This window comes from Diprion similis, chromosome 8 (genome assembly GCF_021155765.1).
Source record: "Diprion similis isolate iyDipSimi1 chromosome 8, iyDipSimi1.1, whole genome shotgun sequence".
Taxonomy (NCBI): domain Eukaryota; kingdom Metazoa; phylum Arthropoda; class Insecta; order Hymenoptera; family Diprionidae; genus Diprion; species Diprion similis.
The window spans coordinates 20,466,556-20,476,796 of NC_060112.1; the positions used below are offsets into that span (position 1 = coordinate 20,466,556).

At 35.8% G+C, this 10,241-nt stretch overlaps 2 protein-coding genes across 3 annotated transcripts; one reads left to right on the plus strand and one right to left on the minus strand.

Moving 5' to 3' along the window:
- The first annotated feature begins 30 nt into the window (after positions 1 to 30).
- LOC124408786 (sorting nexin-30-like) lies at positions 31 to 3,157 on the plus strand. Its single transcript, XM_046885976.1, has 7 exons — positions 31 to 288; positions 557 to 712; positions 1,080 to 1,190; positions 1,277 to 1,441; positions 1,524 to 1,719; positions 1,842 to 2,116; positions 2,201 to 3,157. Exons 1-7 carry the CDS (start codon positions 124 to 126, stop codon positions 2,555 to 2,557), a joined length of 1,425 nt encoding a protein of 474 aa, XP_046741932.1. The 5' UTR covers positions 31 to 123; the 3' UTR covers positions 2,558 to 3,157.
- Positions 3,158 to 3,823: 666 nt separating this feature from the next.
- On the minus strand, positions 3,824 to 9,567 carry LOC124408785. Of its 2 annotated transcripts, none has more exons than XM_046885974.1 (10): positions 9,225 to 9,567; positions 8,242 to 8,360; positions 7,539 to 7,784; positions 7,303 to 7,433; positions 5,631 to 7,022; positions 5,204 to 5,413; positions 4,991 to 5,100; positions 4,607 to 4,821; positions 4,232 to 4,458; positions 3,824 to 3,964 (listed from the first exon to the last, which is right to left on the minus strand). In XM_046885974.1, the coding sequence occupies exons 1-10, from the start codon at positions 9,390 to 9,392 to the stop codon at positions 3,882 to 3,884; spliced, it is 2,901 nt and encodes a 966-aa protein (XP_046741930.1). In that variant the 5' UTR covers positions 9,393 to 9,567; the 3' UTR covers positions 3,824 to 3,881. The 2 variants fall into 2 exon arrangements, with proteins under 2 accessions (XP_046741930.1, XP_046741931.1); XM_046885975.1 differs by having other exon boundaries at positions 7,303 to 7,418; positions 9,225 to 9,566.
- Between the last annotated feature and the right edge of the window lie 674 nt (positions 9,568 to 10,241).

The following is a 10,241-nucleotide window of genomic DNA, read 5'->3' on the forward strand; positions in this document are numbered from 1 at the left end:
ACACCGGTAGATCTCGCACGTCACTTGTCACTCGTTTCCACACAGTTCATTCCATTCACTACAGGTTGACGTTTGTACCTGTGTAGCGTACTTTGACGTAGTGTTTGCTACTTGTCAATCAAAATGATGACCTCTTCAGAAGCAGACATTGATGCGCTCGACGAAAAAACTATGGAAGATTCGGCTGTTCTTCAAGTCAGTTCGATGGCTGCAGGAGGTTTGGTCAAACAAGAAAGTCGCGACACAGATTTTCTTTCTAACTATAGTACTTCGATCGAAGGATCTGTGGTTAGTATAACCTACAATATTTAATTATGATGCTTAGGATTCCTAAAAACGATCGGGCAATCACGACGTTAACATTTGAAAACAATAATATTCACGCCGTTGAATGATCCCTTCTCGGTTACGAGAATATTTCGAAGAAATGATGAAAATTGGCAAAAGGTGTAGCGAATATTCGGTCACTGACTAGTGGCCCAGAAAGCTATATCCAACTAGTTCTTAGTGCAACATATGACCATATCATAATGAAACTTAATTATTTTTCATTCAGGTAGCATCTCCGTCCATCGATAGCTTTTCAACTTTACCAGAACAAGAAATATCAGACTTTCCCATCGACTCTCGAGATCTACAGATCAAAGTAGATAATCCTCAAAAACATCTTGAAACTTTGGAGACATTCATCACATTCCGGGTTACAACAAGGGTATGCAGAATGTATTGATTACAATTAATACAATGTTATCATTTTATTATGTTGCAAATTATAATTTATATTAAACAGAGTTTAGATCGCTTTGTTGAGATAAATATTGAAATAGCATGTAGACACATGTATTTACAAGTGGAAAATGTGCTAACTAGAGAGTTTGCCTCATTGCATTTAGCACTATAAATGTCTTTACATTGGGGTCACTTTCACCTTTTTGTGGCACACGTAAAACAATTTTCCAAAACTTTGAGCTACGGTTTTAATTTTAGAATACATACCCTGTCTGATTTTGCATATTAATGGATTTCAACTATTTATTTATATATAGATTTTCAAACATGCATAACAATTGTATTTTCAGACATCACGTCCTGAGTTTGAAGAAACTGAGTATGTTGTTCGCCGCCGTTACAACGATTTTATTTGGTTACGTCAGAAACTTGTCGACACCTACCCAACACACATTATACCTGTAAGTGCTCATTTATACCAGTAATTATTCATAACGTGTGTATTAAGTTAAGTATACATATTTTATATGACAATTCACACTTACAGCCAATGCCTGGTAAACACACACTGCTGGCACAGCTAGATCGTTACTCAAAGGAATTTATAATGGCTCGAATGAAACTTTTGCATGGATTTCTGAACCGTGTAGTGAACCATCCAATTTTGAGCTGTGCAAAAAGTCTATACACTTTTCTGACTGCTAAACCAGCTGTACGTATTATCAAAAAAATGATTTCAAACGTACTAAACAATTTTATCTATGAAAATTTTCGAGTTTTATATTTTTCATTAGGAATTCTCTATCCATCGAAAGTCCCGCAGTAATGTTCTCGTAAAGATGACTGATTCACTGCAAAATATGGCTAATGTGTATACAATGAAACAGCGGCATCTTGAATTTGAACAGGTGCGAGATTATTGCGTGGCATTAGCCGATAAACTATCGGCTATAGATAAAATTAGCCACCGAATTCAGAAAGAAAGACAAGGTAGGGTTCAAACTTGACACATTTGAAATCTCAGAAAATACATACTTTGGTTAGAAACATGTAGGATTAGGGATAGATTATATCATCTAGCTACTAATTTTTCGCCTTTTACTGCTGAACAGAATATCTCTTGGAGTTACATCAGTTACATCCAATATTTACCCTATGGGCGACATCTGAACCAGAGCTAAATCCAATTTTAACAGCAATTGCTAAAGCAATTGAAAATAATGCAGCTGCACATCAGGTTGTGCTTGACTCATTCCCAAGTGATATGCGAGAATACCTGGCCTACATAGATGCTGTACGGGATACTTTAGTTCGGCGTGATTCAATGCAAATTGAATACGAAATGACTGTAGATGATTTGGCTAAGAAACGCCAAGAAAAAGACCAGGTAAGAAATTTGTTAAATTCTTCTAAGAATATCGTCACATAATAAATATAATTTGATTTATACTACTTGATAATATTTGTGTAGTTGATAGGTGCTGGAACTAGTTCTAGTAATTCACCTGGTTGGGGTGGTTCGTTATGGAAGGGTGAATCTCGCGATGAAAAGCTGGAAAAAATTGGACAGTCCATTCCTCGGCTTGGAAAAAAAGTGGAACTCCTGCAAGACCGTGTAGAATGTGCTAATGAAAATTTACGTAGTGATCTAGAGCGTTGGAATAAAGAAAAACGAACTGATTTGAAAACCATGCTCATATCAATGGCAGATCAACAGATTTTGCATTATCAACATTGCATGAATGCCTGGGAAGAGGTGCTGTCAGGTTTAAAACTGGATAACGGAACGGAAATTAATTTGGGCCCTCCTATTAAGGTTCCTGCTTAAATTTCAAATAGCATTCTAGTCTACTTCAAATACAAGAACAAAAAAACACCGCATTGTTGTATAATTACCATTAATTATAAGTCCCAAGATTGAATAATGAAATATTGAAATATCCTCGTGTTATCAATGGTCGAAGAATATAGTAATACTAAAATGAATATCTTTTTCGACAATAAAAATTGAAATATATGTAATATAAGATAAAATCGCGCAGAAAAAATTGAAATATATGAAATTGTAAATTATAATTCTTTTGTACGTCCATGGATAATATCAGTCACTGATTGTAAAGCTGGCTTTTCAATATCTGCTGATATTTTGAATTTGCTCATAATTTCTTGATCCTAGTGAAAAATTAAAAGTTATTGTCTCAGCATTATACTTATTATTGTATTTATTTTTCTCCCAAGCATTTTCTAGCCACTAGTATTTGACTACTATCGGCTGTGATGAAGGGAAAGTTTTGCAAATTGTTATTATGTAAATATAAGTATGTATTTATGGCACAGAGTATGGTCTACGCGTCTTTTTTTGCCTGCATTTCGTACTTAAAGTACTCGTTTTAGCGACAGTACAAAAAAAAAAGAGCATTGGAGTATGTAAAGGTGCACTTTTACGTGTTAGTACTGGACAGTGTTCTTTTAGGTGCCCAGTTATAAAGGAAAGACTTGTAAATCAAACTTTTGTTACATAAAGTGTTGTGTGCATCATGGAGCCAAAGTACATGCACACGCTTGCAGCGACTCATATTGCAAACTTATGCTCGGCATTAAAAGACGCATTGTGCCTCCTTGGTACACAATCTAGTATTAGTCAAAATAATCACTTAATTAGATATGATAAAATGAATTTTCCTATTATTAGTTACACATTAAAATCATGTAAAATCTCCATGTCTGATATTTCTTACATTAGAAATGGAAAATGTATTTTGCCAAGCGGATTTGTTAAGTTTTAGTGTGATATGGAAATTGAGTGGAAAGATATATCGAGACAATTTGTACCTAAAATTATGCAAACACAAACAATTACCATTGTGGACCATTCAAGTTGTTTAGTAGAATTAATGTCTTAAAATACAAATAAAATTATTCATCACATAATACAAGGGTAATTAATAGTCTAATTTTAACCTACCTTCATGTCTAATGTAAGAATCCCTCTACTATGTGCTAATACTTGTCTGCAGAAGCAATAAGTTCCTACAAATGATGATACGTCTAGAAATTCGACAAATACAAGGAAGAGAATTAACGATAACAGCAGTTACATTATTCAATAATTTATATTCCGTGAGATGTCTGTTCTGGGCATAAATACGTTATTACATCGTTGGAGAATCAGGTAAGGGTGTAATAAATAATTCTACAAGGTTGTCGAAGTCATGTAGCCTTGTAATGGATTCCCCTGAAAATTAAATAATACTTCAATAACTTACAATTAGTATCAAACCAAACAAATAATGGAAATTTCAACTAATATTCTTCAATTTCTATTCAGTCTGTGGCTACTATCTGTGAACAAGTTGTAAATCTATTATACATCATGTGATGCATGTATGTAAAAAGTAATAAATTAAAATTATTATGCACACCTTCTCTTATTAAGTAACAACAGTCACAATGATGCTTATTACAAACGTGGAGTAGTCACTAAATATTCACAGCTACGTACCTGCAAACGCCATTACATTCTGAAGAAATCGAACAGTGTGAGCATACGGTTGTTGCATCTTTTCACGCATTTGCGAAGCCATCAACTTCGTCGGGTTCCAGATGTAGCGTTTGTGCAGTTTTGACTTCGTCTCTATCAATGGAAGGACGTTCGTGATTCGATATTGATTCGAATCAATATTCCATGTAAATTTACAGCCAACTTCATATTGCTTTCTTTCTTGGTAGCTATGAAAAAAATTAGAGCAGATTATGAATTGAATTTATATATTATGTAGTACATTTTTTTTATAGATACTGGTGTCATTTTTTTTTCCAATTCAATTTCAAATAATATGAATACAGAAAATGTTTCAGTGATGTGAAAAAAACTTACCACTGAGATTGACTACTGAGCTCACTAGCTTCGATTTTCATTATAAGCAGACAAATGACATCTCCGCTCAATGCACAAACATCAATAATTTCAATGTCATAATCGCTACAGTGCCAGTACCTTTTACCAAATCGCGTACAGAGCCAATCTGCTATGTGATGAGAGAATGTTTCAATATCAAAACTCAACTGATTTACCAATACATGTGGTACCGGCTGAAAGCAATGACGTTTTAAATTGTATTTATATTTATGGGCAGTAAGAAATATAGGATCTTAATTATGGCAAACATGAATACCTTTACTAAGTATATTCAATTATGAAATGGGTAATAAACAAGACTTATGTAGAAACCAGACAAAAAATCAGTATTCCAATATTCACCATCTTTTCAGCTTTACTATTGTTTATCATCTGCATTTGGGTATATCCAGATCCATGTACATTCATTGGAAGTACGCACTGATAGCTTACATACCCTCCAGTTTCATCATCTGTTAAAATCAAGCGATATATTTATATTATATCACATTGAATGAATTAGAACGGGTGAAATGACGTAAAACTTTTTAAAATATTGGACATCTATTAACTCACCTTCTACATCTGTGATAACTGAGACCATTTCATCATCAAGTTCTATGTAGCTGCGTTTGAAGTGTGCCGTACATTTTATAGATGGGTACTGAAATGTAACTTTGGGAACCAATGGTGATACATTTGCACATATCTTATTTGTTTTGTCTCGATGTGCAGCAGAGTATGACAGTTGATTTTGATTTAATGGTCGCAGAACATATTTTTCAGCTGAAATTTATAGTGTAGAAAATATAAATTACATACATAAACCTTTGTTGTTAACAGTCTTAATGAATTTGATAAATCTGAATATTTTTTTAAACTATGTCTTACTGATTTTTGTACTTCTTTAGTTTCTCTCAACGTACGATACAGAAAATGTGGAAATAAAAATTGGATTCATTTCATCTAAACAATAATACAAAATAGGCCAAAATTAATTTACCTGTCTCAATACTCTGAAAATCAGATAGTGAAGTTAAATCCTGAATGGAATTAAATTCACTAACATCGCTGTGATCAGAATCAATTCTTCGCCGCCTGGTATTTGGTAGTACAGGAGAGGTCACAGGCGATGCCAGTTGGTGTATGGAGCATGTGCGGTGCTTGGATTGGTCCCTAAGATGTTTGAAAGGAACAATATTTTCTGCATCTTCAGCCTCGTCACAGAATTCATATTTTTTGTCAGCTAGCCGACGCTTTCTAAATGAACTTAACTTTTCACATGTTTCATGTGCTTCGTCTGTAAATTCATAAGCTTTTTCAGCTTCCAAAGTAAGTTTATGCGTCGGTCGTGGTCTAGGCGGTGTGGGAGGAAGAATTGGTGGTGGAGATTGCAGATTTGCCCTCTTTCGGGGGCTCAAATGGCGGAACCATCGTGTCGTCGGAGGAGACATCAAACGTGACGAACACGAAGATGTTGGGCTTATAGAAAGCGTGTGAAGAGGAGAGTTCAACGAAGTTATACTGACACTTGAGCTATCCTGAGAGACGCTAGGCTGCGGAGAGTTGGGACGTTGCGTACGAGGCAGTTTATGACTAGAATCCGAATTGCGTGTCCTTAGAATATCTGAAGGTGGATTGAGCATCGCGGAAGACCAGGTCAAATGTCGATGATCGGAGGGAAGTCGTTGAGGTGGCGACATTGGAGAGCATGAAGGATGTTTAACCAGAGTAATCAAATCGCTTCCAATATTCAATTCTTGAGACATATCCTCGCAAAAATCCTGCAATATTTTGTCTCTAACAGATATTGCCAACTCTGATCTGGAGGTAGAACTGTTACTTTCACACTTGCACTCGTTTCCATTTAAGCACTCACATCCTTTTCCACTTATATTAACACTAGGCCTGATGATATCACAGATACAGTCACTTTGATTACTGCTTGAGGTATTGACACGTATTTCACTACAGTATTGTTCTTCATATCTATTTACATCGTCTGTGAAAGGAGAATCTATTGCGGATTCACATTTTGAAAATTGGTCAACAGTTACGTTATCCAATACACCAATTTTCTCTTCGGAGCTATCTGAACACTCAGTTCTAGACTCATCTATTTCTTCAACATCACTAGCGTCTAATGGAACCGTATCCACGACTACCATGTCATTTCTCTCACTGTTCTTCTGAAATTTAGATTTAGCAGTATACAAATCTACCCTGAGCACATGTAAAAAGTTTCCTGTATTAACAACAACGTGATTCCAGTACTTCAAACACACTGCAGCCCGAAATCTTGGATATGGCGAAATGACCTCGTAAGTTGTGTGAACTGTAAGGCCATGTAACAAACAACTGCATCGCATGCATCCATCCCAGTTACTGCCCAAGTCTGTGTACAAAATAAAAATCGTTGTTATTCAAATATTTACCAGTGAACCATTGCAATAGAAGTGGCAATTTCTTGATATAAATAGTACAATATTCGAACAAAATAACGCAACTGAAGAGAAATTGAGATAGAAACACAGAAAGTGTAAATTTGTAGAAAACTAAAAGTTTCTTAAGTGGAAAGATTGATTTTTTAATTTTCTATCATTACCGTTATCAGAAAAAAGTAATTAAACAATATGCAAGTAAATTGAATTGAAAAGTAATTAGAGAGTGATTACCTTCTTCTTCATAAGATGCCGCTACTTTTAAACAATCCTTGCAATTTTGAAGGGAAGGTACCGTCGTTATAGTAAGATAAGCTCTGTCTGTTGGCTGCAGGCGCATTGAATCAATGCTGAGAAGAAAGTAACTGGTAAGTGACAGATGGGTAAAGTCTTTTGCATTTTCAGAACAAAAAGGAAGTGTCAGCTAAATTTGAGCCAGCAATTTCTGTATTCGATATCATTTTACTTACCATACACCATGTACAACCAGCTTATTCCTTTCTGTAGGCCATTGAGATATTACGATATTAAGGTCTCTGTGTATAGTATAGTTCCCAAAAAGTGTTACTTCAGCTACTTTTCTAGCAACATGATTCGGGATGAACGACCACCAGTGTAACAAATACTTATACGACGAACCGTATCCAACAACTTCAATATTGTATGTATACGTCAGTATGAATTGCCCACACTGCGTCAGTCCCATGACGATATGCCTTGACCATGAAAGAAAAACATGTTCGATTAATAGTTTAGTTCATTTTGGGTTAGAAAGTGGTGAAAATGGTTTATAGGACCGTTGTTAATGAATTATAGCTCTCATCATCTACAGTAGAAAATACCTAATCATTTTGAATAAGTTAAAATAAATCAGTAGTGGTCTTGGAAAAATTGTAATGAGATTTATTAACTTTAAGTCTGACTGAGTGCCTACGTTGATTTATCACTTTTTAATTAGTACAAATAGTGCTACACTACCACAAAGAGTATTTTATTTTGACCAATACAGTTAGAATTGATAGCGTGCTCAGTATACAATACGCTATTGGCAACAATCTTAATTCAGTATAACAAACTGACGTTCGCCAGTTGATGGATGACTCAATGCCAAATCAATATCACCCACCCAACGGTCATTTGTATCTATTACGATTATAAAATTGAATGACTTACCCGGCAGCCAGGACCGATTTAGGAAAAACGTGTGTCAATGACAAATGTCTCCATGACGGTATGGACATAAATAATTTTTCCTCAGAGGCGTAACTGTGGGTAGACAAACATCCTCTGATCTGTAAAGGAAAATAAAATTGTATGACAAAAATCCCATGACCAAGAAGTGCAATAGGACGTAACGGAGTTTCTTTCAGACCTCGTTTAACAAAATTCATCAAGTTAACATTTGGATAATATACGATTGTTGAAATTCTTGGTTAACTTGTCTTTGATTCGTGTTAATCTTATCTCTATGAGAGTTTTTCTTGAATAAGAATGTGTACGGTAAAACAATATTCAACCATCCTCAACCACGTTCATAAAAATAATCAATACTTTACCAATAATTCTAAATACTTTGAAGAATTAGTTGATGTTGATAGATGATCATCTAAACTTATCTATAACGTATGAGGAATAATTCAAATTCAAATTTCAATCCAACGTATTCGCAACACATGGAATACTGACAAATAATTCCAGAATATAAATAAATTAAACAAACTCAACTGTAGTTAGCAGTTACCTGCTAAAACTCTCACCAAACGAGTACAAGATTTTTTCAGGACTTGAGGTGAAAAATTGTAACAGTAAATCCTCTTTAAAATCTTTTGGAGAATTCTTCGACCGTTGAAACAGCATTTAAAGTATCTCGAGTGTTATTTGTCAATTTAGTCTTGACGAGGAATCAAATTTTTTTGAGATTTGATGCAGGTATAAATGAAGGGTACTGATCTGCAAATTAGGGGGAGGGAGTACTTATTGGTCGTAGATGTGGGTGTTTATTAGAGCTGTTAATAATAGATAACACAGCAGTATCGATCCGGGATCCGGTCGTAAAATAGTAATCCTATCTGAGCGATGATAGGAACAATAAATATGAAGTGTTGACAGATGAGATAAACTGTCATTTGACAGAACGGCTTCGTTTAACCTCTTACCTCTCGATTGAACAATTTCTGCAATATATTCTTCTTGCTTCGTCGATGAAGCGAGCAAGGCTTTTGGCCAACAACGGCGCATTCTAACCACGAGTTTTCAGACGAGATATCGGAAAAACATTCGTTGCAATAGTCTGAGGTAGTGTGAGAGGACGATGTATCCGCCATTTTTAAATAACCTTTTCTAAATTATAGCGAAAATGAACCATGAAGCATCTCGCGGCGTCGTCCCGTGCACCCAGCATACCGGAGTAAACTAAAAATCCGAAGCCGAACCTCGAGTCGGCTGATAGTAGCGCGCCATGTGTGCATTTCTTCAAGTTCAAGTAACGATGCCGGGTCCATTTACATTTGTCGTTGACTGAAGATCTATGCTGAAGATACACATTATGCAATTTTATGAATGCATAGACATGCGTAAACTGTCAGGGAACAATATCTGTTTACGAACACGCGTCACGCGTCATACGATCTTGCGATGTCAGCGTCAAACAAATAGCGTGCGCGGAGTACTTAGGTATAAGAATGTAAAAAAGCTCGTGAACCTGATTTAAGCCAGCGTTAAATCGGCGCAATTGATTCATTTGTATAAGCAGTACCCGAAACGTAAATACGATCGTTATTTACATCAAATCATCGAAATTTTGGCTGTGTTGCTTGAAAAAACAAAACAATTGTCAAAGAAATGTATTTATATAACGCGTGCACGTTTTTCATGGGTGTTTTCCGTACACAAAGTACACGTTTCTATGACGGTCCTGTGAGTCTATGAATGCGCATGCGCCGAGTACTGAAACGACCACATTTAGATCCTAGGACTTGAAAGTGGTCATTTCTGTACAGGTTTCATGCGCTGTCGCGACAAACATAGCGAGCCGATCTGACATTTCGCGACCCTAACCTCAATTTCGTGCTTCCTGAAAAAACGCGTGGTATCGTATGCAACATGGAGGCAACGGTCTCTTCGACTCGCGTATTTACAATATTCGTCTACGGCTTGCACAAGCATACTCGTCT

Coding starts and splice junctions, on each gene's coding strand:
- LOC124408786 (XM_046885976.1), top strand. CDS start 124: ATGATGACCTCTTCAGAAGCAGACATTGATGCGCTCGACGAAAAAACT. Junction 1,191..1,276: donor ACCCAACACACATTATACCT/GTAAGTGCTCAT, acceptor TCACACTTACAG/CCAATGCCTGGTAAACACAC. Junction 1,442..1,523: donor TTCTGACTGCTAAACCAGCT/GTACGTATTATC, acceptor ATTTTTCATTAG/GAATTCTCTATCCATCGAAA.
- LOC124408785 (XM_046885974.1), bottom strand. CDS start 9,392: ATGGCGGATACATCGTCCTCTCACACTACCTCAGACTATTGCAACGAA. Junction 7,434..7,538: donor CTGGTTGTACATGGTGTATG/GTAAGTAAAATG, acceptor GTCACTTACCAG/TTACTTTCTTCTCAGCATTG. Junction 5,414..5,630: donor TTTTCAGAGTATTGAGACAG/GTAAATTAATTT, acceptor TATAAATTTCAG/CTGAAAAATATGTTCTGCGA.